At 32.3% G+C, this 26,703-nt stretch overlaps 13 protein-coding genes across 13 annotated transcripts; 6 read left to right on the top strand and 7 right to left on the bottom strand.

Moving 5' to 3' along the window:
* Positions 1-1,534: 1,534 nt before the first annotated feature.
* Positions 1,535-4,237, bottom strand: GO595_007566 (Fanconi anemia group J protein-like; the record flags this gene model as incomplete). Its single annotated transcript, XM_067921044.1, has 1 exon — positions 1,535-4,237. The coding sequence occupies one exon, from the start codon at positions 4,235-4,237 to the stop codon at positions 1,535-1,537; it is 2,703 nt and encodes a 900-aa protein (XP_067772283.1).
* Positions 4,238-4,335: 98 nt separating this feature from the next.
* On the top strand, positions 4,336-4,746 carry GO595_007565 (transcription elongation factor 1; the record flags this gene model as incomplete). The annotated part of the gene is made up of 1 exon (XM_067921043.1): positions 4,336-4,746. One exon carries the CDS (start codon positions 4,336-4,338, stop codon positions 4,744-4,746), a length of 411 nt encoding a protein of 136 aa, XP_067772282.1.
* A 217-nt stretch (positions 4,747-4,963) lies between these two features.
* On the top strand, positions 4,964-5,593 carry GO595_007564 (Proteasome subunit beta type-6; the record flags this gene model as incomplete). Its single annotated transcript, XM_067921042.1, has 1 exon — positions 4,964-5,593. One exon carries the CDS (start codon positions 4,964-4,966, stop codon positions 5,591-5,593), a length of 630 nt encoding a protein of 209 aa, XP_067772281.1.
* A 638-nt stretch (positions 5,594-6,231) lies between these two features.
* Positions 6,232-10,389, bottom strand: GO595_007563 (BRCA2 repeat family protein; the record flags this gene model as incomplete). Its single annotated transcript, XM_067921041.1, has 2 exons — positions 6,232-6,339; positions 7,267-10,389. 2 exons carry the CDS (start codon positions 10,387-10,389, stop codon positions 6,232-6,234), a joined length of 3,231 nt encoding a protein of 1,076 aa, XP_067772280.1.
* A 159-nt stretch (positions 10,390-10,548) lies between these two features.
* On the bottom strand, positions 10,549-12,033 carry GO595_007562 (seryl-tRNA synthetase family protein; the record flags this gene model as incomplete). Its single annotated transcript, XM_067921040.1, has 1 exon — positions 10,549-12,033. One exon carries the CDS (start codon positions 12,031-12,033, stop codon positions 10,549-10,551), a length of 1,485 nt encoding a protein of 494 aa, XP_067772279.1.
* A 331-nt stretch (positions 12,034-12,364) lies between these two features.
* On the bottom strand, positions 12,365-12,835 carry GO595_007561 (Myb-like DNA-binding domain containing protein; the record flags this gene model as incomplete). The annotated part of the gene is made up of 1 exon (XM_067921039.1): positions 12,365-12,835. One exon carries the CDS (start codon positions 12,833-12,835, stop codon positions 12,365-12,367), a length of 471 nt encoding a protein of 156 aa, XP_067772278.1.
* Positions 12,836-14,009: 1,174 nt separating this feature from the next.
* On the top strand, positions 14,010-15,344 carry GO595_007560 (uncharacterized protein; the record flags this gene model as incomplete). The annotated part of the gene is made up of 1 exon (XM_067921037.1): positions 14,010-15,344. One exon carries the CDS (start codon positions 14,010-14,012, stop codon positions 15,342-15,344), a length of 1,335 nt encoding a protein of 444 aa, XP_067772277.1.
* A 1,772-nt stretch (positions 15,345-17,116) lies between these two features.
* On the top strand, positions 17,117-18,049 carry GO595_007559 (protein FAM49B; the record flags this gene model as incomplete). Its single annotated transcript, XM_067921036.1, has 1 exon — positions 17,117-18,049. One exon carries the CDS (start codon positions 17,117-17,119, stop codon positions 18,047-18,049), a length of 933 nt encoding a protein of 310 aa, XP_067772276.1.
* Positions 18,050-18,746: 697 nt separating this feature from the next.
* Positions 18,747-20,831, top strand: GO595_007558 (Oligopeptidase A; the record flags this gene model as incomplete). Its single annotated transcript, XM_067921035.1, has 1 exon — positions 18,747-20,831. One exon carries the CDS (start codon positions 18,747-18,749, stop codon positions 20,829-20,831), a length of 2,085 nt encoding a protein of 694 aa, XP_067772275.1.
* Positions 20,832-21,203: 372 nt separating this feature from the next.
* On the top strand, positions 21,204-21,632 carry GO595_007557 (nuclear transport factor 2 family protein; the record flags this gene model as incomplete). Its single annotated transcript, XM_067921034.1, has 1 exon — positions 21,204-21,632. One exon carries the CDS (start codon positions 21,204-21,206, stop codon positions 21,630-21,632), a length of 429 nt encoding a protein of 142 aa, XP_067772274.1.
* A 198-nt stretch (positions 21,633-21,830) lies between these two features.
* Positions 21,831-22,244, bottom strand: GO595_007556 (pyridoxamine 5'-phosphate oxidase; the record flags this gene model as incomplete). Its single annotated transcript, XM_067921033.1, has 1 exon — positions 21,831-22,244. The coding sequence occupies one exon, from the start codon at positions 22,242-22,244 to the stop codon at positions 21,831-21,833; it is 414 nt and encodes a 137-aa protein (XP_067772273.1).
* A 413-nt stretch (positions 22,245-22,657) lies between these two features.
* GO595_007555 (Ser/Thr protein phosphatase) lies at positions 22,658-23,653 on the bottom strand (the record flags this gene model as incomplete). The annotated part of the gene is made up of 1 exon (XM_067921032.1): positions 22,658-23,653. One exon carries the CDS (start codon positions 23,651-23,653, stop codon positions 22,658-22,660), a length of 996 nt encoding a protein of 331 aa, XP_067772272.1.
* A 135-nt stretch (positions 23,654-23,788) lies between these two features.
* Positions 23,789-25,018, bottom strand: GO595_007554 (uncharacterized protein; the record flags this gene model as incomplete). The annotated part of the gene is made up of 1 exon (XM_067921031.1): positions 23,789-25,018. The coding sequence occupies one exon, from the start codon at positions 25,016-25,018 to the stop codon at positions 23,789-23,791; it is 1,230 nt and encodes a 409-aa protein (XP_067772271.1).
* Positions 25,019-26,703: the final 1,685 nt, after the last annotated feature.

Genomic DNA, 26,703 nt, shown 5'->3' with positions numbered 1-26,703 from the left:
GAAGATTCTGTTAATGCAAGAATTCTTTTTTCTGCGCGATGTCGAGAGTTAATTCTTTCAACCCACCTTGCGTCAATTACCGTTTCTGTTCTTCCCCTCATGATTTCTTTCATGGGGCCCGCGACATCAGGTTCTGTCATTCAAGTATTAAAAAGTGCATCTTCTTGCCAAAAAACGACGGTTTTCTATCGCAAATTTGATGTAATTTGAGGCACTTTTCCAAATTGTCGAAATGAAGTTTTTTGAATAGACTTTGAACAAAAAGTTTTATAAAGTTATGAGGGTCATTCAATCAATTCAAAACTTTACATTTTCTTGTGTAAACTTTAGTTATAAAAAATTTTATTTTATAAAAAGACTGAAACTAAATAAAAAACAAATTTATTTTTATTTATTTATTTTGTGTAGTAACACTGGAAAATTGAATGCAAATTGAATCAAATTCTTTTTAAATTTTACATATTTCATAAGCAACACTACTTTATTTAGAAAATATGAATTTAGCCCATTTTATCAAAGTCAGTATAATCAATATAAACTTCTTGTGACATCTGATTATTTGTTGCTGTGCATGGGGCCAACCGCATGAACGCAATAAACGACAGCGGAAGAACTTCGCTGAAGAATTGCTCAATGATGAACAACGTGTGATACTGCTTCGAAAAACGAGTTGAATCAAAATAAAATGTATACAAAGTGATGGAAACTGCACGAAAAATCAGAACAAAAAGCAAAAGACCGCATTTGATCAAAACCCAAGCATCAGGAAATTTGCATTCAAGTAATTTCAAAATAGTCTTCAGGTATATAATGAAACATATTGCGATGAAAACATCTCGGACACAGGCACAAATTGCTTCAATATGGTGTGCAACATCCCGAGTTTTACAATCACCATTTGAAACAATTACGATGGAAGATCCAATAAAAACTATACCAATTGCAATGGCTATGATATAACAAATCCGTTCAACCCATTTAAAATAAGCATTGGAGTCATAATCAAAAATCTCATTGCATATCTTGTTCCAAGACAAGAAAATTGTAATATAAGCTAAAGCAATTACATAGCCCGGAAGCCCACTTGTTAAAACAGAGTATCGGTCGTAATATTCGTAGTATTTTGCAGTGTCATCAAAATTTTTTAAATTTACATAAAAACACCCTTGAAAGATATTTCCGAGTCCTTTAACTGATACTGCGCATAAGAATATGATTTGAGGGAACAACTCTATTTTTCTTCTATCTTCTTTATGACATAAATCTTTGTATGATAAAAAGAAGTATGCAATTGCCAACAGAATGAATATAGCTCCGAAGACAAAAAAGGCACTCATCCATAAGACCTTGTTTTCGTAAAATTCAAGCAGGTCTTCAGCAGGCACCATTTTAAACAACCCTTAAGTATTCAAAATTCAATGCAAAGATTGTTGAAGTATTCAATTTCGCCACATAAAACAAATAATTCCTCAATTTTTGTTGTAATTTTTCTCATATTGTTTTCCATAAAATATGTTTTTTTTTTTATTCTATCTTACATAGGAACAGGGCAAAGGATTTGTTGACCTTTACCTTGAGGAACAAACATCATAGTTTTTTTAATTTCGATCACATCCTCCAATAGTCCGACGAATTTTTCTTGTACAATTCTTGTACATGAAGGTGAAAACCAAGCACCATCCATAAATGGTATATCTTTTGTTGTTCCCATTGTTAATACACAACCGATTAATTCCCTACAACAACATTTTAACAATTGGTAACCACATAAATCTTCTTCACACCAAATAATATCATCGATTATTATTGTATTATTCAATAATTTTCGATCATTTTTTGGTATAAATAACAATGGTTCTTTTGAATTCTTTTTTAATATTTTATAAAGTCCCAAATTCTTTTCATAAGATTTTAATGTATAACCATTCAATGATTCCAATTTTATTATATTATTACCACAAACTTTACAAGAAATGAAAGAAGGAATATGTTTGTTAAATGTTATTTTCTTAGGAAATCTTTTTTTCATTTCGTTAAAAAATGCATTGAGATCAGAAATAACTTCTTTCATATCGACATTGATCTTAAAGTTATTACGTATCCAACGTGGGAACTTATCAATGTTTTTCGAAAATCTTGAATCGAGTAAAATTATTGCACCATAATCACCTTTATGTCTAATGCAACGACCAGTTGCTTGAAATAATGCTCTATAAGCTTGTGAATCATACCATTCATCTCCATTCATTCCATGTTCATTACCTTCTTCATTATTTACTTTTTCGTCATTATATTGACGTTTTAATCGAATTTCTAATTCTTGAAATGGTGGATAAGGAATACCAAATATTATAACTGCACGACTTTGATCATCATAAAAATCAATTCCTTCACTCATTTTACCTCTACATACACCTATAAGTAATGCTCCTTCATTTTCTTCAATTGATAATTTATAATCATTATATAAATTATCAGATAAAACATCGGAATTTTCATAAAAAACTTTTTTTGTTTCATTGATTTTATCATATATTCCTTCGTTTATCCAAACATGTAACATATCTTTTAAGATATGATGTGAAGGAAGGAAAAATAAAACGCCGCCGGGAATTGAATTAATTAAATCATAAATTGTTTTCCCAAGTGCTAAATAAACTTTATATCCATTATCTGTTAAATATGAATATGTCGATAAAAATTGTGTTCCATCTTCAGCTTCTTGAATTGTAAATGAAAGTATTTGTGAAGGATCAATAACATGAGGAGTTGAAATTCGTATAGGAAAATCAGTACTAAATTCATATGGAAGTTGATGAATAGGTGTAAGTGTACCTGATGAAAGTACAATAGAATTAACTTCATCAGCAATTGTAGTAAAATAACATCCGGGATCCATACAAAGTGCCATTAATTGATCTTTTTCTTCAGTTGCACCTAATTTAACAACAAATTTAAACGAATTAATAAATTTAAGATTAAGTTTAAAGCATACAGCTAATACACAATAAAGTTGTTCAAGGACATCTGCTAATGCCATTGATATTTTTTCAATTTCTTTGGTATCAGGAATAATAGAACCATTAGAAACAACAAAAAAATAATCAAGTGCAAGTCGAATTCTAGGCCATGTTCTTTTAGTCATTCCAAGTGACTCAAAGAATTTTAAGTTATCATTTTCGATATATTCTTGAATACGTTTCTCTCTCATATAATAAGTTTTAGAAGAAAAATATTGTAAATATCCAGAAAGTACTTTTCTAATTACCATTAAATGTTCATAAAAATCACTGTTTTTATGTTTCTCCATAAGTCGAGTACAATAAACAACAGAGAAAAGTAAATCATCTCTATAATGATAAAAAGAAATACATTCACGAATAGTATTTTCAATATTATGTGCTTCATCGATTATTAAAATTACTCCTAAAATTGATAACATCATTTGTCCTTTAACTTTAGGATTAAGTATATAGTTATAAGGGCAAAAAACTAAATCAGCAACTTTCATAATGGTTCGTGAAAGAGAATATGGACAAATCATTTTTTGTCGACAATAATTAACAAGATCTTCAATGTCAAATTTGCCAAGTGAACCATGTGGAAGAAATTCTTTTGGTATTTTCTTGGCAGTAGAATAAGGACAACTCTTTTTACGCATTGCTTCATAACATGCAGCATCAGCACTGGAAGCATTCGCAACTGCTTTATTAAGACAAATGCGTTTACGTGATGCAAGAATTGTCATTTGAGGATGATATGGAAGCTTTTTAAGTTCACCAACAAGTTGTTTAAGTTGTTGATGTGTTCGACTAGTATACCAAACAGGAACGTTATGTCGCTTTGCAACAACATTACATCGAATCATATCTTCGGGTGGATTTGGAATAGGCTGATTTGCTTGATGAATTTGAAGTGCCGTAGTAAATCCTCCTGGTGTTGGTTCAGTTGGAATGTCAGAATCTTCAATAATTAGTTCTTCATTATGATGTTGATAAGGATCACGCTTTTGTGGAGCAATAATTGGATGATGACCAATATACTCTTGGTATCCAAGACATGATGCTAATAATGCTAGTGATTTTCCTGTTCCTGTTGGTGATTCAAGGAGAGCATTTGTAAATTTTAAATAAGCTGAAATTGCACCTGACATCATTGCTTTCTGTGATGGGTATGGGTCTTCATATGGGAAGTTAACTTCAATTCCACCCATCATAAATGTGTGTTTCCCTTCCATATGAAATTTGGAGAGATTCCTTTCATAAACGTACACTAAATTAGCGGTTTTTCACAAAAAGTTTCTCATACAAAAAGTGGTATGGCTCCAGATTTAAAATGGGAAAAAAGAAGAAGGGAAAGAAGGTAACTGTGCAGAAAAGGGTTTACAAAATTCCCAAGTTCTTTTGGTGCCCTTTCTGCGAAGCAAAGGATGCAGTAAAGATTACTGTTAAAAAGAAATTAGGAACGGCATCCTTAATTTGTCAAAAATGTGGCAAAGGCGAACAAGACATTAAAATTGGACCATTAGATGAGCCAATAGACATATATGATCAGTACATTGATAGCGCCCGTGAAGTTAACCAACAATATAACCCAATAATTATAAAGCCTATGGATTCTAGAATCATTGACGAGTCTGACGATGATATTATAAATGATGACACAGTTCTCAGTCGCAAAAAAGATTTCCATGATTCCGATTCTGATGATTCTGCATACTCTGATCTTGAATCTGAATCTGATTAATAAACACAAGTTAAAAGAAAACCTGATATTGAAGAAACATGATATTTTTACATATGTCAAAATCGATGCCAAAGTATCTGTATTTTAAAGTATGTTTTATAAGAAAGAATTTAATTGGAAAAATTTTTTGTGATTTTAACGGATTGGAGCACCCCAAATATAGTTGGCCGAATGATTTGGAAAAGTGTCAAAAGAGCAGTTTTTTTCCCATAAAAAAATGCAAAGACTTTCAAATGGAACAACTATCATGGGTTTTCAGTGCAGTGATGGGGTAATTCTTGGTGCTGATTCACGAGCTACAATTGGAGCTTTTGTTGCAATTCGTGATACAAATAAAATTACACAAATTACACCGAACATATATGTATGTCACTCTGGTAGTGCATCTCATACTCAAGCTTTAGCTGATTATGCAAAATATTATCAAAATGTATTAAATGTTTATGAACAAAAAACACCATCAGTTCATACAGCTGCTCTAGTTTTACGAAAACTAGTTCAAGCAAACAAAGAAATGTTACAGGCTCAGATGATAGTAGGAGGTGTTGATGATGACGGACCCGCAGTTTATATGGTTATGCAAAGTGGAATGGCCATACGACGTGAATTCGCTATTGGCGGTTCAGGAAGTACTTACATAACATCATATTGCGACCATAGATTCCATTCAAATATGTCTGTTGACGAAGGCGAACAATTTGCAGTTCTAGCAATTAATTTTGCTACAATTCGAGACGGCTATTCTGGCGGCCCGATCAACATCGTAAAGATAACAAAGGATGGTGTATCTCGTAAGTGGTACAAACCTGAGCAACAACCCTTAAACGCATCAATTGTCAGAACCTGAATTCATAAAACAAAGTTTATATTTCTTTGCATATGTTCTAATTGAATATTTTTTCTTACATACACTTTGAAAATGAATTTTAGCAAAATAATCATCGATCATAATAAAGAATATTTCGAATTGTTTTTCATTTTGCGCAATTTTTATCAAAGGAAAATAAGTCAATTGACCATAACTAAATGATCATTATATAATTTTTAAGTTTGTAAACTATTTACTATCATTATATCATTTTAATGCTTATTCAAACAATTGATTCCCAACGATAGAACCGAATGAATGAAAAATCATCGCATTTATATTCAAAAACTGAAGTGTTTGGGAAACCTTTCTGCAACCACTTTATAATATGCTTTACTTAAAACAAAATAAGAATCAAATTGTAATATATAACAAACAAACATTTGTCATCCAAAATAACATTTGAATCACGTAAATATTTTCATGGCCATCGTATTCTATGTCAGTCGATTTCCGCAAAACAAAATGTTCAACACCTCCAAAAAGAGGCCTGGCGAAGCATCGCGCGCTCTGATTTTGCTGCTGACCGATGTTTCCGACAGCACAAATGTCCGCGTGCGACTGCAACAACGTCTAATTCTTATATATTATTTCCTTACAAAATCGAGTTCACAGCTTTAGCTGAGTAATCGCGTGAAATGTCCGATTGCGTCGTTAGTGTACACCGGCGTGATGTTGGACACTATTGACACGTATTCGCTTCCCAATTTCCCGTCGTCGTATAGCTCGAACGCTGCGTCTATTCCCGTCAAAGCGCGTCTGAGGACATCTTCGAAATGTTTCCATTCGCCTTCGTTGAAGGGGAATATCAAATCTGCCTTTCTTTTCTTCAATTTCTCAATGGTACTTCTTTCATCGTAAATTAGTTCGCAATGAAACATCGCGGCTCTAAGTATTGTTTGGATATTCGTTTCGTCGATCATATAACGATTTTTAATATTCAATCGAATGTTATGAAGTTCAGTTCCGTCATTTTCGAAGTATTTTTCGAAGAAATTTATTATAATATTCGATTGTTCATTACTTATCATAGTACCAATAGTTGAAAAGAATTGATCAATAGTTAAAGGAGTAATATGTATGAAACGTTTTCCGATCCCATCAGTGATTGGAATTATAATATTTAAACCAATATCAAATTCTTCTCGACTTTCGATGTATTTCTTCATCCAATTATTAGTAACAAATGGAGAATCGAATATTATTACTGATTTACCATTTTCATTATATAAGAAATTAATGGAATCAAAGTCATTAATTGATGCAATTATCGAATTATTTGTTATAAATGAAATTTCATTATTGATATTATTAATATTAATATAATGTTCATTTGAATTATTATTAATACCTTTAATCATTTGTTGAATTCGATTAATAAATAATTCAAATGACATAACTTCGCGAAGTTTCATTATCGAATTCCATTCTTTAATTATATTATGTTTTGGCGTTTTAGAAATTGTTGTTGTATCAAATGCAGTAAAATGTGCAACGCCTTGTGACATATCAATGTTTTGGAATTTAACATTTTGTAAATGTACTAAAAAGGTTTCGAAAAGTTTTAACTTTTCTTGATTTATATTGTTTCTAAATTCGATTGATATAATAATATATGTGCCATCAGACATATAAATAATATTATTATCGACATATAAAACAAATCCAATAAAATCAAATTCGGTACCTGTCGGAAGTTTCATTTCATTATAATATATATATGAATCACTAAACTTCTCAAGTAATTTACGTGGTCGATATATCATTGTTAAGTATTGAGGTTGTGATTCTATTTTAATAATTTTTGTTTGATTCTTTGAGATTAATAAATCATTTCGATTCTCTGAAGTTTCGACTTGAAAGATTCGATATGCATTACCTTCTTTAATCTCATCATATAATTCTAATGGTAATCTCCAAAATGTAATTTCGGCATCTTTATGAATTCCTGGACATAAATCAGTTATAGATAACGTGAAAAATGTCGAAAACTCATTAGTGTTTTCTGTTATAAATTCTTCTGATTTAGATCGAAGAAATTCTTCTTCTTGAAATTGATGTTTTTCAATTAATGAAATTAATTCTTGTTTCTTCTCTAATGAATTAATTGATGATAAAAATAATCCTTGATCATTACTATCCAAATATTGTTGTAAGAATTTGTTTGAGTTTTGAACATCTGTACCTTCTTCTTTAAGTTCTTTTAACCATTCTTGTCGAAGTTTTAATAATTCTTCCGAAAAGTTTTGTTCCATTTTTTGCATATATTCTAATTGTTGTGCTTGTGTTCGTATTATTGATGGAACATTTTCATCTTTAAATGATTCACGATAAAAATATGGATATTTCTTTTGTACTACTACTTCAATAAATGGTAATAATCCTCCGTTAGCATATAACGAATTAATATTCACGGGAAATAATGCATAACGTTGGAACCCTAATTGTGAATCCCATCTCGCATGTCGTACACTATTAATTCGTAATATTAATTTGGTCGATCGATCTTCATCAAGTGGCCCTGTAGCTTCTTCACCATCAAATTGTGCATTACATATTCGTAACTTCATTCCAATTGTAATTTTGTTTTCTTTAACTAAATCTAATAATAATATATCAATGATAGTTGGTATAGAATACCATCCATCTGTTAATTCAAGATTACCATCATTTAATATATTCGATACCATTAATATCATATAAACATTTGGCGATGCATCACGTTCATATAATAATCGAACACAACTACGTTTAGCTTCAAGTATTTCAAGTTGCGCTCGATATTCTAATTCTTTAACTACATTATCAAATGTTAATAATGGTATAGTAATTTGTGGATATGATATGTCTAAGTTCTTTAACTTCCATACAATCCATTTATAATGATTTTGAACCCACTTCGGCTTTAAGAGAAGGGGATCAAACCCTTTCTCAATTAATGATACATATGCATCTGCATAACCATTACCATTCGGAAATCGATAACTTTCGGCATCAGAAGGTAAGAAACTGATCTCTTCATCATGGTTAGGCCGCCCATGAAAGATAGAAAACTCTGATAATGTCATTCGTTGGATATCATTTAATTTGGAGATATCGAAAAATGGTTTCGTTAGATTTGACTTTTGCGGCTTTGGTAATACTTTAACTTGTGGTTGTCCATTATTATTATTATTTGGCGATACAATTTGTTTCGGTGGTTTAAACGCATTTCGCTTTGGTGGAGGTGATGATAATAATTTGTTGCGTATTATCGTTTGCTCTTGTGTCGGTGATTTAAGTGATAATGGAATACCCGTGGCATGTGATAACGCTACAGAACTTGGAGATAACTTCTTAAGACTATGTTTGGGTGACATCGGTGGTGATAATGGTGCAGAGTCTATATGCGGTCGAATTGGTGAGCGCGAAATGTCATTTTCAAATAGTGAACGAGCACGATTCATGGCTGAATCAGACACTTTGGGCATAGACTTCCCATTGGCAAACGAAAAGCCAACGCTTTCGTCGGAATTTGAACTGTCCACTTGTAAAAGGTTTTGCGCACGCCGAAGAGATTCTTCAGAAAGTTTTGGCATTGGTCTTCCATTGGCAAATGAAAAGCCAACGCTTTCGTCATTGTTCGAATAATTGCTGTCTATTTGAAGTAGATTTTGCGCTCGCTGAAGTGATTCTTTTGACACATTGACTGGCTTTCCACTCGCAAATGAAAAGCCAACGCTTTCTTCAGTATTCATATTTGGTTTATCTTCAATTTGCAGTAGGTTTTGCGCCCTCTGAAGTGACTCTCTGGATACATTAACAGGTTTTCCATTAGCAAATGAAAATCCTATGTTTTCTTCAGTATTTTCAGTATTAAAATTAGCATCGATTTGCAGTAGGTTTTGCGCCCTTTGAAGTGATTCTTTTGACACATTAACAGGTTTTCCACTCGCAAATGAAAAGCCAACGTTTTCTTCAGTATTCACGTTGGAATTCCCATCGATTTGCAGTAGACTTTGTGCCCTCTGAAGTGATTCATTTAACACATTAACTGGCTTTCCATTAGCAAATAAAAATCCAACGTTTTCCTCAGTATTGATATTTGGATTACATTCAATTTGCAATAAATTTTGTGCCCTTTGAAGTGACTCTCTGGATACATTAACAGGTTTTCCATTGGCAAATGAAAAGCCAACGTTTTCTTCAGTATTCACGTTGGAATTCCCATCAATTTGAAGCAGATTTTGTGCCCTCTGAAGTGATTCTTTTGACACGTTCACTGGTCTTCCGCTCGCAAGTGAAAATCCAACGATTTTTTCAGTATTCATATTTGGATTACTTTCAATTTGAAGAAGATTTTGTGCCCTTTGAAGTGATTCTTTTGACACGTTCACTGGCTTTCCACTCGCAAGTGAAAAGCCAACACTTTCTTCAGTATTCATGTTGGAATTTCCATCGATTTGAAGCAGATTTTGTGCACGTCGCAGAGATTCTTTTGATACTTCCACTGGCTTGCCAGTAGCGAGTGAAAATCCTATGTTTTCTCCAGTGTTTTTATTTGAATTGTCTTCTATTTGCAAAAATTTTTGTGCTCTTTTTAGTGATTCCTTTGACACATTTACTGGCTTACCACTAGCTAGCGAAAATCCTCCACTTGTGTCATTTTTAATTTCTAACGAGTTTTCTTTATCCTTTTGATCGTTAATATTGATCTCCAATTTTTTTTTATTCTGAAGATCTCCGCTATTCCTTTTGCTTCTGTCCTCTATTTGCAGACTTCTTTTCCTTTGCATCAATTATTTATCTGCAGGAGGAACAGTGAAGTCACTCGAAATTCACTTGTGATTTCAATTGTTATCTGGTCGAATACTGATTTGAAATTCAGACAAAACGAAAACTTTCTCCAAAATTCACAAGCAAAAATAAAAAAGAATTTGTATCATTTGGTTTGTTTAAGCCTTTTCAAGCTTTTCAGCCTCCTTAACGAAAGGAATGAATGTAAGGTCTTCGGTATGAGATTTAATATTTTCTGCTTCAGCTTGTAAGTCGACATCCGGCATATTGTAGTCAGTCCTTGGCTGCTCTTCTTCGATAATCTGCTTCAAGTAAGGTTGGAGAACCTTTGGTACTTTGATACCTTCAGGTGTTTGATAGTTTTCGAGGATAGCGCAAAGAGTTCTTTCTGTAGCGCATAATGTGCAGTTAAGCATATGAACGTATTCCTTTTCGCCGCCTTTTGTCTTTCCATGGCCAAACCTAATTCCTAATTTACGGGATTGGAAGTCAAGACAATTAGAACCGGAGACAAGTTCGCGATATGTTCCATAGCTTGGGAACCATCCTTCGATATCATATTTCTTGGATGTGGAATAGTTAAGTTCGCCTGAGACAACACAGACAACACGGAATGGAATACCAAGTGTACGAAGGAATTCACATGCATTGTTGATCATTTCATGATGAACTTTGTCGGATTCGCCATCATGTGGTGATGTAATGCAGAATTGTTCGACTTTCTCGAACTGATGGACACGGAAAATTCCCCAGTTATCTTTGCCTGATGCACCAGCTTCTTTACGGAAGCATGTAGAGAAGCCTGCATACTTCTTCGGAAGTTCGGTGGCATCAAGAGACTCACCAAGATGGAAGCCGCAAAGTGTTTGCTCGGATGTGGCAATAAGGAACATGTCATCATTTGGATCATTGGTGGCTGAATCTACATGGTAAAGTGTTTCTTGGAAATCTTCGAGTTGGCAAACACGTCCCATAATGTCACGACGCATAAAGAATGGTGTATGGATAGATGTGAATCCACGAGATGTAAGGAAATCAATACCATAACGGAAGAGGGCTTGGTTAAGACGAAGTGCTGAACCCTTGAGATAGTAACCACGATGACCTGCAACACGGGCACCACGAGCAGCATCATATCCATCAATCATCGAAAGAAGTTCATGATGAGCTTTGAAGTTTGGAATGTTGGGGATCTTACCACATGTGCAAACAGTGACATTGTCAGCTTCATCAAGGGAAACTGGAACATCTGGTTGGATCATGACACCAACTTCTGAAAGCATCTTCTCAACAGACTTGAAAAGAACTTCGGTTTCCTTCTCAGCTTCTTCAACTTGTTTCTTGAGTTCAAGGCTTTTTGCTTTGATGGCTTCTTTTTCTTCTTCAGTCTTTTGACCGCCTTTCTTTGGATTTAAGCTTTGCATAAGGGCACCACGTTGCTTGGCTAAATCAGCTTTTCTCTTGAGAGCAGCACGATACTTGACGTCCTCTGCAACAATTTGATCAATTAATTCTGGATTCCTATTTCTCTTTTTTTGATTTTCTCTCCATTTAGCAAGTTCGGCTTCTGGTGCGTCACGGAAGTTTTTGATATCAACACCAGCGGTAAATTCTTGTGCAGCAGATGCTTTTTTGGTTGTCATCCAAAATGTGCACCGACCAACCCAAATTGAAACAAACGATATGAATTCAATTTGTCATTTTAAATTTGTGTAAAGATATTTTGGCTCAGGCCATTCATATTCAAAAATTGTGGGAAAAAGTTGACATTCAAATAAAAACGAAAGAAAAATGAAACCACCAAACAGAAGTTAATTTAACATTAATTCCGAGAATTAATATTGATTTCAAGCAAATGTTTTTCGTTAGATGAATTTTTTTTGGATACAATTATGAAATTTGATTACCATAAACAATGTTGTTCGCAAATTAATTTAGTTGAATTGACCTAGTAATAGTTAAAAAGCGATTTATTTACCATAGTTCAAAATCTTTGTTTGAAATAATATCATCAAAAAAGTTCAAATCAGTATCATGAAAGTCTAAGAAAGTTTTTGAATTAGCGATACTGGATATAGAATCTTTGCTATTAGGTTCAAGAGGTTTTTCAATCATTTGCCGTAAATGACGCATCCAGCGGTTTTTAAGGTTACATTCACTCCTACCTTTGAACTCTTGGGATATCCGTTTCCACTTCGGTCCAATTTCTCGTACTAGTTTTACTAGTAGTTGATCTTCTTCATGTGACCATGGACCATTAATGATTTCGGGATTTAAAAACGAACGCCATCTTTCACGACAAGATCTTGCATTTCTTCCGTTCATAAACATTGAAATAAGTTCCCAATTCTTATCACCATGAAGATTAACAAGTCTTGTTAAAAGAAAGTCTTCAGATGGGGAGAATGCCTTACGGTGATTCTTTTTGCATGATACAGATGTCATGACATTATTTGTTGAACTAAGGACGGGCACTGCTGATAAATACAACTCAAAAGGAAAGTGAACAGAAATTGACTTTTTCTATGTAAAACCTATTGAAATTGAGTTGTAAAACATTCAAACATTGGCCACCCAAAGCTTCATAAACTATTAAAACCGGTCTGAAATAAAAAGTTTGGTATGACCAGATATGGATTGAAAAAACTTCTCTTCAAATTCTAGGGAATATAAATTGCATGTACATCCATTCGAAAAAATGCACATTAGTGTCATGCAATTTCGTTGTTATCCGAATATTATTTTTATAGATTTTGACTTGGAGTATGCTCTTTATTATAAAGTTCCCATAGATTCTCAAAGTTTTTTATATTTTTCTTTGATTTCAATCATAAAATTGATGTATTTTTATATTTTTTCTTTGAAACAATAAAAAATTTCACGCACCTAAAAAAATATCTTCTTTCTCTTGAATTTATATTAGGTTAAATATGTTTTGTTTTGTAAATGAAATATAACTCATCTAAAATTTCGCAATTACTTTTCATATCATTAGTTTCGCTCACAAAAAAGTCATGTGTATGTATGAAAATTTTGCAACGTGATTTTTTTCCACTTAAATATAATTTTTGGAACTCATTCCTATTATATATGTTCTACTTATTATTGACAATAATTTGTCCAAATAAAAATTAAAAATTTGTCAACCAACTTGCAAATCAGATGATTCACTGGAAAATTGCATACCAGAAAATTGGTAGAAGCGATTCTAACCAAATTTCAATATGACATTAATGCTATTATGTCTATTCTTATGTTTTGAGTGAGTAATATTGATGCGACATGTCGCTTATTTTTTCTCTGTCGTATTTACAAAAAGTTAATCAAAAACTTTTTCAAAGCGCACAGGCTATCGGTGTAAAAAATTTCTGTTTGAAACCGTGATCGATAGCACTTTTACTCATTTGACCAGTTGGAACGTGCTCTTGCCAAGCGATTTCAAACTAAAGCTAGTAAACGGAAAAAAAAATTACGCAAACTCATGCACTTTATTATTATGAGTGTAATAACAATATTATTTCTTTTTTCTTTAAAATCATTAACTAATAATTCAAATATAAAATATGTTTACACCATAACAAATGATACACTTTCTGTGGCTATTGACCTCAACGAAGAAATGGTTCTTAACTCTTATCAAAACATTAATTATCTCAACATATTGTCATCATTTGCAGTTATCCGTGATAAAACTCTTCTTAAATGCGGCTACAAATATAATATAACCTATACTACGTTTCCAGACAATGGTTATTTTGCACTTCAAAGTGCAATATATTTATTGGAAATGCCTGATTATGTTCTTTATGTTAACAGTTCCAACGTTAACTACATGCCAACCAATTCATGGGTTGAATCCGCAATAAATAAAATGATATTTCAGAAGTCAGATGTTCTTTTTGGTGGTAACACCACATTTCAAAACAAAACTGTTGGCATTGGCGTTGCTATACTTAAGGCATCAATTGTTCGTGAACTTCTTTATTACACCAATTCCACGTTCACTTCTATTCCGCCGTTACTTGCTGTTTCACTTCTTCCCAGAGATAAAATTCGTATTGTATATAATCACTTCGATGGCATTAAGCCATTACAAAACTATGATCATATAACAAAAGTTGAACAACTTCGATATCAAAAATGTTCCATAGTATCCAACACAACCAAGCCAACGCTTGCAGTCATGATACCATTATTCAAGCGCCAAAACATCTATGAATACATTAAATCGTTTGAAAACGAAACGTATAAAGCGAATTTCTATTTATTAGTTCAATGTGAGAATCGATTTACATTAAACTTAAAACTTGTTCAATCAAACATTAAAAGACGTGTGCCAGTATATCACATTTGGTGCTATAATTGGAGTCCATTGTTTATGTTTCCTTTATATGTCACTGGTATGTTACCTGTTGACTTTGTAATGCGTTGGGATGATGATGAAAGGCCATTCGGCAATCAAACGCACAACAACTTAATCGAACGCGTTAAAAATGATGATAACATTGCGGGGCTACAATTGTTTAACGATAATAGAATCAGATGGGAGAAAGATGATGGCAACGCACCCTTTTGCGGGAGGACTGATCACATAGCTGCGCCAATGATGTATAGGCCAACTCATGCAAAGATTGCGGCAAGAACAAAAGTAATCACATTCGCGCATGGAGAAGATATATATGTATCCGTTTCTTCGAACATTGTATGTAATACGAATATGGTTTTTGCGGGTATGCCATTCGATATGAATGGAGAAGATGGATTAAAACATGAAAACGACGAGGAAATGAAGAAGGCAAAGAACTACCAAGGAGCAATGTACTTCGTGTGGGAAATTTATAACGATTACAGGAGAAGGGCTAAATATGTGCCGCAATGCTTAGTAAATGAAAATACAACGTCAAGAGGTAACTTCGCGTTGATAGAGTTCGCGCACACAGATTTATTTAAATAAATGTTTGAAATTCGAATTATTTGATGAATGTAATTTGTTTTTTTGATTATTATAAAAATTTTTATAAGTGATTGATTGTTGAGTAATCATAGGAATTTTAATTTATTAGTGAAACATTTTAATGTAAATAATTATTACTTTTATCAATGTTAAAATATTATCTAACAACATCATTATTTAAATCGAATCAATTAATTGAAATAAATATTAATGAGCAATTAGTAAACATTTTTTCTTAAATAATAATATAAAACTTTGAGTTTATTTAATTTAAGGAATAATAAAAATTTTTAGAAATTACGGAGAATGAGATCAAAAATAAAATAATCCTTAAGGATAATAAGATTATGACAATAATGTTCATGAAAACTTTTTATCACCAAAAAATATATTGTTATTGAGAAATTATAGTTTTTCCAAAAAACTTTTTAATTTTATAAATTCTATAATTTAAATTTGAATTATTAAAATATCAAAATTCATTTTATCGATGTTAACAAAGAACAAATACAAATATAACAAAAATCAATAATAACTTAACATTATTTTTATTTAAAAATTGTCAAAAAGTTACATATTATCCAAAATGAATGTGCTAAGTTTTGATTGGAAAGAAGAAAGCTCGTTTTGAATAAGAGACAACTGTTCAATACTGGTAATAATATTTTTCAATTTCAAGAAATTTGTTCTTGTGGTCTTAAATAACGTTTTGTTTGATGAAATATATTTTGTTTCAATTGATGGCAAAAAAATATCATCGACAAGGCCAACCGCATATTTGAGAGAAACAACAACAGAGTTTGTATCGTGTGGCTTGCAATTTAATTCTGACTGAGAAAACTTTAAGGCATTTACAAATTGACTTAATAGATCATACTCTGCTTGAGGTACATCAGTATCTGGTAAAAATCCAATGTAGCTATAAACATCTTCAAAGTGTTTAACGTAGTTAGCTAAGGAATTACATATATCATGATTTTGTAATTGATCAATCAAATCTGGAATGTCTTTACTTGCTGTTAAAAATATTTCACTAATAATGTCCTTTGGTTGCTGGCCTTGAAGTAACTTATTGAATGTTAAATCAATCTTTGTTAATATTTTTAAAATCGTTTCCTTATCATTTTGTGAATATAAATCATTACAAAGAGTAGCTAATTGAGAATGCATTGACTTCCATTTTATTGGTAGATTGTTTCCAAATGTAATAGATTTTTTTTGGCTGCTCGAGGAGATGTCATTTGTTTGCATTTTGGAAAAAGTGCTTATAAAGTAACCGTTTCTATCGTTTTATGAGGCACACCAAAACACAAGAAACAAAAAATGTTTACAATTGGTTTCTCCTGCACCCTTGTATAGGGTGCATTTTGCTTAGTGTTTGCATTAATATAAATGAAAAGTATAAAATCATAGAATCATCGTTAAAATGAGGTACATATGAAAACTGTTGGAATTTCAAACGTTCTCCGATAACGTTCCTTTTTAAGTCAAAATTTTATTTTTATGTGTGGTGTATACATAAAATATTTTGGTTTAAGACTAATTTTCCAAAACCTTTCTCATACTATTTCGAGTTGACAAGTTTTGCATCAAAAATTTGAGATAATATTAAAAATGTTTTGGTGAAATTTGAAGAAAATATCAAAGTGATCCCGTTGACACTTTTTAGACCGAAATCTTCTTCAGTCAAAATTCAAAGACTTAAACGAACTTTTATTGGTAATTGCATTGAATTTTTTTGCTTTTTGAGAGGGCAAAAGTGGCATTGAGGAATGGGTGGCTTGTTTAGCTCTAGCAAAAGATCGCTTCCCGAATTATATGTTGACATAGTAAATGCTGAACCTAAGTCCGAAAGCGAAAAGCAATTGTACGATGATTTTCAAAACAATATATTTGTTCCCGCACAAGATAAATTCCAACGTTTCTCTGCTTACCAAGATGGACAGCAGCTTGCAGCAGAATCTCTTAATCATCCATCGCCAGAATCCAAAGAAGCTGCATGGGAAGCTATATATCCCAACATTCAATTACAAATGGAAATGTTCAAATTTGCTAAATCAGTTTCCAAGAAGTTTTCTGAGCTCCTTGAAACTGTTACTAATTTGGTACATGATAAGACAATTGATGTTTTTGTGGATATGCCAATTGCCATCAAATGTTTTGTGAATTGTTTTGACATTATCTTAACCTTTGATGAAATCAAACTTCGTCTTCCTAAGCTTCTTAACGACCTTGCTTTCTTTAGAAGAAATGCGCCATCGCGCAACCAAGGTGATTTAGATGATATAATACATGATTCAAATACATCCACTATTTTTTGGGCCGCTCCAACTCCAATGCTTTCTGATGTCATTAATACACTCCAAGCTACGTACACACCAGCATCCGAAGCTCATGCTAAAATTTTAGATGTAATTGGGTGTGTTAGTGATGTTTGCACTAATATCCTCAAGAACCACAGATTCGATGATGAACAGCCTAATAAACTCTGCTTAAGGTGCATTGTCGGATCGACATTGATATACGATCACCTTTCTCCAACTGGAGCCTTCACATCTAAAACAAAGTTCCACGTCAAAGAAGCAATGGAACTTTTAGTAGGATTTGAACCAAAGCAGGTTAGTCTCATCAATGCTATTAAATATTCTTCAAAGAATTTGGATAAAGATGGAGCAGATCCTAAAATCACTAACCTGTTCAAATAATGGAATTCATGGATATTAAATAGTCTTGCCGATTTTTTTGGGTTTTGTTATTTTTCGTTTTTTCCAAACTCACAACCGTAAAAATAAAACATTGAAATAACAAACACTTTTTGCTTTGGGAATATTCCACTTTTGATGAGAAAATCAGTTATTGAAAAGTTTTTTAAGCAAACTTTTGTAATTAAGATATTTTACAATCCGAGTTCTCACAAGATGATTGATAATTTAATTATATTTAAATTATGACAAAAAAAATGTATTTTTTAGTGCAGATGCATGCCAAAAAGTGTTGCTGCTAAAAGAAATTGAAATAAATTTCATTTTTAAATGATCAATAATTTAGCAAATATTAAATAAATTTTATGTGCAATACAGCAAGGGCACTATAAATTTTTTGCTTAATTAAGTAACTATTGTATGAAACCTTATTTGGAAACAGATTGAATATTTTCAATTTTTTATTCAAATAACACAAATCTTAGCAAATTGTTTGAAAAAATTTTTTATAATTGTTTTCAAGAAATTTAGAATATTTTTCGAAATAGGTCATTCTTTATTTTTCTTCTAACCGTTAATTTAAACACATTGGAGATCAAATCACATTCAATTAAATGTAAACCTCAAATTTGCCAGAAAAATTTATCACCTCAAATGTTGACTAAGTTTGTTCGACTATTTATCAAAATTAAAAATGGATATGGAAAATCATCCATTCTTAAATCCTAAGTTCCCAATACAATGGTCAAGGATGACACCTGACATTGTTGAAGATGAAATCAATCTTGGAATGAAGATTGCAGAAGAAAACATTGAAAAGATTGCATCATTAAAAGATGATGAAATCACTTTTGAAAATACATTTGAAGCTTTCGATAAATATGATGAGCTTCTTAACATCGGTTGGGAACGTTTTTCTAACTTAAATACATGTCATGATAATCCTGAGCAAAGAGCTAAATATCAAAAACTTCGTCCCATTGTTATTGAATTTGCCACCAAGGTCTATATCAATGATCGTCTTTGGCACGTACTTCAAGCTGCTAAAGAGCGATTTCAAAATACGGATCTTGATTATTCCCAAAAGCGTCTTATTGAAGAAGTATGTTTAGACTTCATTCACAATGGTGCCAATCTTCCACAAGACAAGAAACAACGTATTACAGAGATTAGCAAAGAAATGGCCACAGCCAATACCAAATTTGTACAAAATGTATTAGATTCCACCAATGCCTTTGAGTACTATGTCACAGATCCCAAAGAACTCGAAGGTCTTCCAGAGTCTGCCATTCTCCAAGCCAAAGAAAGTGCTGAATCGAAAGGCAAACCAGGCCAATGGCGTTTTACACTCCAATATCCATCACGATTCCCAGTGATGCAACATGCCAAGAGCGAGAGCTTCCGTCGAGCGATCTGGGAAGCCAACAACAAAGTTGCAAGTGAAGGCGAATATGATAACACGGAGAACATATTCAAAATCCTTAAACTTCGAGATGAGAAAGCCAAAATCCTTGGCTATAAGTCATTTGCAGACTTAACGTTATCACGTCGAATGGCTAAAACACAAGAAAACGCGATGAAATTTATTGATGAATTACATGACAAGATATATAAGCCATTTATTCGTGAGCATGAACAATTATTAAAGTACAAATCTTCTAAGACGGGTAAAGAAGAAACTGAAATATATCCATGGGAAAGAGCATATTACACCGAAATGCAACGCAAAGAGTTATATGACTTTGATGAAGAGTCATTACGCCCATACTTTAATGCTGATTCAGTGCTCAAAGGATTATTTAATATAGCATCCACTATCTATGGGTTTAATGTTGTCGAACGTCCAACATATTGTAAGATTAATGGCGAGGAACCACAAAGTGAAGATAGTGTCGAAGTATGGGATAAAGATATCCAATTCTTCGATGTATATGACAAAGAAACTAATACTCACATTGCATCGTTTTATAGTGACTTCTATCCACGCGAGAACAAGAAAGAAGGAGGATGGACACATCCATTAAGTAATGGAACGAAAGAGAACCCAATCATTATCGCAGTGATTGCCGGCAACTTACAAAAGCCAACAGAAGGTAAAGCGTCGCAATTAAATCATCGCGAAGTCGAAACTATATTCCATGAATTCGGTCACTTATGTCATCACGTTTCATCACGCGCTAAATATAACTTATTGTTCGGCACGAACGTCTCATGGGACTTTGTCGAGTTGCCATCACAGATATTAGAGAATTGGACATGGGAAAGGTCTGCGTTAGACATCTTCGCAAAGCATTATGAAACTAATGAAAACATACCAAATGATTTGTACGAGAAAATGATTAACGCGCGTAACTATAACAAGGCAACGTTTTACATGAGACAATTGTCATTCGGAAAAATTGATTTGGAGATTCATAGCCATTTGGAGAAATATGTCAACATGTCAATTAAGGAAATTAACGACGAAGTGTTGAAGGATTATATGGAGCCGTGCTCAATCAAGCCAAACTCAATACTGTACGTGTTTAACCACTTGTTCTCAAGTTCAGTAGCATACGCTGCGGGTTACTATAGCTACCTGTGGGCTGAGGTGCTCGACGCAGACGCGTTCTCAAGGTTTAAGAAGGAGGGAGTCCTCAACCCGAAGGTCGGAATGGAGTTCAGGAAGAAGATATTGGAATACGGAAACACAAAACCACCAGAGGAATTGTATAGAGATTTCATGGGAAGAGACCCAGACCAAAGGGCTTTCTTGGAGAGAAGTGGAATCAAGTTCGATGAGTAAAAAGAGTAAAAATACATCGAATGAATTCTTTTGAATGTGCAAAGCGAAGAAACAGTTTGCTGTGTGTTGGATATGACTGCGAACGGATTCGTGAAACAAAACGCATATTCAGCTTTATGAGGAAAATTACCATTCTGATCAATGCTCAGTTAGCTGGCTGATATATATAAAATTTCTTGAAGATTGACATTACTTGAGTGTGAAAACTTCTATCGTTGAGTATCGTTCATTTTTTCTTGAAAAACCGATCGCCCGGTGGGAAATAAAGTTATGAAAATTTTCAGTAGCGTATTGAATAGTTTACATAAAAAATGGTGTTCACCGAGTGTTTGAATTCCGGTGAGAAACTCCTATAAGTAATCATTTTTTATAATGTCAGAAACACAAAAGGCACAAAGTGTATCGAATATGGAAGATGCAATCCGTGATCGTCTTGTCAATGGATTCAAGAACTGGAATGGAGGATATGATGGTTGGCTAGAATGGTGCAACACATTGTATGAACCAGATGCACACTATAATGTGTATGGTCACCGATTAACATTACAACAATATAAAGATATGATGGGACAACTTTTCCAACATTACACCATGGAATTGGGTGAATTCGACAATATGATTATTAAGGATGATTGGGCAGCAATACGTTATAGCGTTAAAGTCAAAAATCTTGATACGAATGAAGAAATCTTACAACACACAATGGAATTTGTTAACTTTAAACAAAATCCAGATCCCATAGGTGTACGCGTTGTTGAAGGTTGGGCTCTTTCTGACAGTCCTCTTTCTGCTAAGCACTAAACAAAACCTTTCAAACATTTTACTTTTATCAAATGTGCAGCAAGCTTTTATTAAACACCTCAATATCGGTGTCTCTTGAACATTGGTTAATTTTATATTGATAATTGCTTGATGAAATTGCATTATCAATTTTTCACTAACTATATAAAATCATTTTTCCAGTTAAAAATAAGAGCAAAAATAAAAGCAAAGTGACTTTTAGTTAATTGGTACGGACCTTGGTAAGGATTGCAAGTTTGCCATATCATAGAAATCGCAAGCTCCTTCGATGTAAAAGACAGTGAGAACTGGGTTGGTTGCATCCTTGTAAAGTGGAATAAGATCTGGCATTACAACAAAGATCTTTTCTTTGGCAGCTTGATCATTGATCCAGTGGACGACACCATGAATTCTGCACCATTTACCGCTTTTATCATTATAAGAGCAAATTTCAATGTTTGGATTTTTGCTAAGTTCAGCATAAAACTTTTTTGTTGAAGATGTGCAGAAGCAAATATGACCTTTGTAATCCATAACAAATGAAAAAGGACGAACACGAGGTTTGTTTTCTGCATCAACAGTGGCTACATGGAAAGCAGGAGAAGATCTAAGAAATTCGATTATTTCTTCCATTAAAATGAAGTGACCATATAATTGTTTGAGAGAAAGCAACACAATTTTTCAAAGGATACGACGATTTTTTTTAGAATCAAAATATTTGATTTTTTAGATAAAGATGAATAAATTTAATTTTACATTTTTATTTAATTTATCAATGTATATATTAAAATAAAATAAATTATTCATAAAATCAAAAGTGTGTATTTTTTAGAGCATTTTTTATCCTTAAAAACACAAACTGTTCAAAACTTTTCAAAGATAAACCGTTTTACATAAATGTTCAAATCGTTGGCCGATCATAGAATTTTTTGTGGGGGATATATTCAAAAAGTTGAATTCTTTTTTGCGTTGATTTCACAAATTTGTGTAATACACATTGATTTTTTAATGATATGAAATTTCATATCAACAATTCAAGTATTTATTTAACAACATGTTGTATCAACTAAATTTTCAAAGCCACTCGATATTTCAAAAATATCGTCTGTTAATGGGGAAATTAATTCAACCATCATGTTTTGAGAATCAATTAACCACTTAGGGATAATAACTCTTCTTTTTTGTATCTCCATCTCAGATAACAAAGGAATTTCATTAAATTGTAATTTGTAATCCTCTGTTATTGATACAGTAGCTGCATGATTTTTTAACCCGCAGTAATCTGAATTACTAAAAACAGTGCAGCATTTTTTGCATTCGCCGAATGGGAAATCAAATCCGTTCTGACAAAATTCATGTGATCTAATTAGCATTTTCAAGTTATTTAAGTTAAGGAAATTTTCAAGTGCTTTTAACCCAAACAATTGTCCTGCACCTCTCTTGCTTGGGAAAAAGCATGTTACTAAATTACTTGGATCACTCCAAACAATATCTGTAAATATTTCATTGTCCATTTCTTCATCTGGTTTTGCAAGGTTTTGAAGGTCTTCAATTTTTTTGAGGTGCTGAGAAATTCCACCATGAACGCAAAAAATAGAATTTCCGATAATTGCAGCAAGTGGTAAGCATTGGAATATTCTCATGATTTTAAAGAAAAATACAGGAGAATATTTCCATGTACATTCTTTCATGAAACCATAGTTCCTAGAGATATGTAAAGTTTCATGATTTCCTCGTAGAAGCCAAATTTTATCTGGAAATTTTACTTTAAGTGCAAGAAGCATTGTGAGTACTTCAATACCATAATCACCTCTATCAATATAATCTCCTAAAAACAAATATTTTGTTTCGGGTGGATATCCTGATTTTTCGAAAATTCTGATTAAGTCATCAATATTCCCATGTATGTCACCTACAACGGTAACCTTTGGATCAATATTTAAGACAATAGGATCATCTTTCATGACTTCAATTGCGATTGAAACAAGTTTGAGTATAGCCTCTGCTGTTACACTCTTTTGTATTTCTTGTGTTTGTCTCATTTTGTTTGTCAAAATCTTGTAAATAAGTTCATCCAAGAAACGTTCCATATCCATCTTAAATAGCTTAACGTACATAATTGTTTTGGCAAAAAATGAAAAAACTTTAAAAAAACAGTTAAAACAATAAAAGTATTTTTAATCAAACAGTTTTTTCAAGTCATTTAGTTCTTGAGTATTCTCATCATTTGTTATTGACATTGCATTTTCATCAATTTCTTGCTGCAAAATCTTAACTTTTTCCATCATTTCATAAGCCTTCTTTTGTACTTCTGTAACTTCTTCTTCTTTTTTGATAATTATCTTTTCTAATTCATCTAATTCCTTACGTTTTTTATCATATTCCAATTGTCTTTGTTTAAGTGTTTCTCTTCTTTGATTTAAACTTTTTTCTTGTTGTATTAATTCTTCTTTTTTGTCATTTAATTTCGTTTCTTTTTCATTTGTAGAAGTTTTCTTTTGTTCTATTTGCTTAACATCATCATTTTGTAAATCTAACTTATGTTTTAGTCGTTCGATTTCTTTATCAAGATCTTCACCTTCAATTTCATATGTTTCTTTTTCTGTGTTTAGTTGATTTAACTTATTCAAATATTCTTCAGAATCTCTTTTTTCTTCTTCTAATTCTTTTTGCTTTTTTTCAAGTTCATTAATGTTATCTTTCATTTTTTTAATTTCTGCTAAAATTGGTTCTTTCGATAATTCGAATTCTTTCATTTTATTACTTAGTTGTTCTCTTTGTTTCTCTAATTCTTCTTTGTGTTGCCTTTGTTGATCTAGAAAATCATAATCAATTTCCGAAATACTTTGTTTAAGTTTATTTGCTTCCTCTTTTGATTTTTGCTCAAGTTGGACTTCTTCTTCCTCGAGTTCAGATAATTTAACGATCTTATTTTCCAGTTCTTTGCTTTTTATATCAATTTCATTTGATTCATCTGTTAATCCTTTGTTCTTCATTTCGTTTTGTTGAAGTAATGAACGTGCTGATTGAAGTTGCTTATTAGCTTTTTTAATTTGTTTAGGTGTTGGATGGTTTTCCATTTTTGTTTGCATTTTTTTGACTTCTGACTCTATTTGTTTAATGTAATTTTCTTCTTCTGTCAAATCTAAAATTGGCTCTGATAATTGTTGACGCGATTTTTGATAACGTTGTTCAAGCTTATGTTGATAGTCAGTTAATTTTGGCGCTACTGTGAGCATAGATGATATTGTATTTGATGTTTTTTGATAGCTGAGAATACTTTTTTGTTTTAATTTTCTCAAACCTTCTGCTCTTTTATAAAATGCTTGAAGTTCAAGGAGAAATTCTTCTTCTCTTTGACTTAAATCATTATCTTGATCCAAAAGTTTGGAATTAAAAACAGGCATTTTCAAAGGAGAAGATGGAGAAACGAATACCTGTGTTTTGTTTTTTCCTTTTTGCGGGGAGCTTCTCATTTCATATTTATTGTATTTCCTTGTTTTTGGCTTGGAGCTCATTTAGAACGCTTAACGTACGTTTGATGAACAAACGTTAATAATGGCGCCCGTTATAACTATTTAACGTTTTACACACGAACTTTTTCGAAATTTGTTCAAAAGTGTAACGTTGATTTGATTTTTGGAAACAGGTTGTTCGAACAATTTTTCGTTCAAGCTTGACGAAACTGAACTATGAATAAGTATTAAATGAAATGGCTTCGGTGTCATAAGTAATTCCAATATTATTCGGACAGTAAATTACAAGTCTTCGAAATTTCATTGTGATAATGGAATCAACACTACTGATAATTTTATACGATTCGAATTAAATCGTTGAAATAAATACTTAAACTCTTTTCTAATATATTGATCTTATTACTTCTTGTCATTTTTTTCAAAAATGTAATTTAGATCGTGCAATAGCAATGCATTGCGAAAAACGAAATCGTTTCAAACATTGTATTTTCATTTTAATGATATCTCATAATTAACCCACACTTGAAACCAAAATTCCAATCAGTTCGAACTGAAACAGTTGCAATTTTACAGAATTCCGCTTTAAAATCAGGATTTTGATTGAATAGTTTATTTCACCTGTTTTCTCTATCAGCGGTTTTTTTCAGAAAAATTTTGTGCCAGAGTGCATGTGAACCGTTCGAATGAATAAATTGTCGGCCAAGCCACCTCGCATTCAATTTTTGTGACATCCTATTCAATTCGTTATCTACCAAATCAATGTTTGTTGCTTTGTTTATCTTAGCAACTAAATGCGACACAGACACTTTGAATATAGCCAATCAACCAAAGGTTCTTCAAGACACCTATTATGGTTTTAAAGATAAAATCAAATATCTAATTATATCTGAAGGAGTCTTTTCAATTGATTCTAAAGCTTTTTACAATTGGAAACTTTTAAGTGATGTAAAAATTGGTAATTCTGTTACTTACATCGGCGAACGATCATTTGAATCTTGCTCTAATTTAATATCTGTTACTCTTGGAAATAATATCGTAACAATTGACAATTACTCTTTTTGTGAGTGCCGAAACTTAGCAAACATTACAATTCCTAACTCAGTTACTACAATTGGATTAAGATCTTTTCTTAGATGTTCAAATCTTAAGTCAGTTGTAATTGGAGAAAATGTCAAAGAGTTACCAAAAAGCGTATTTTGCGAATGCTATAAACTCGCAAAAGTCATTATTCCAAATTCAGTCAAATCACTTGGAAGCGGCACTTTTTCTCTTTGTACCAATTTAAATGAAGCTAACATTGGAACAAGTGTAGTCACCATCAGTAGATATTCATTTTTCTCCTGTGAAAAACTTACCAGCATCAAAATTCCAGATTCAGTCACATATATTGGCGACAATTCATTCTTTGAATGCACCAGATTAACGACAGTTATAATAGGCAAAAATGTTCTTGAAATTGGACATAATGCATTTGATAGTTGTTTTGTATTATCACAACTTGAATTAGGCGAAAATCTAAAAATAATTGGAAACGAATCATTTTCTCGATGTATTAATTTGAAAGAAATTACAATTCCAAAATCAGTTACTGAAATTGGAGAAATTGCATTTGGTTA

The sequence above is a fragment of the Histomonas meleagridis genome, assembly GCF_020186115.1.
Source record: "Histomonas meleagridis strain 2922-C6/04-10x chromosome Unknown contig_54, whole genome shotgun sequence".
Classification (NCBI taxonomy): domain Eukaryota; phylum Parabasalia; order Tritrichomonadida; family Dientamoebidae; genus Histomonas; species Histomonas meleagridis.
The sequence above is the reverse complement of the archived record's forward strand: the minus strand, read 5'-3'. Positions and strand labels throughout refer to the sequence as shown.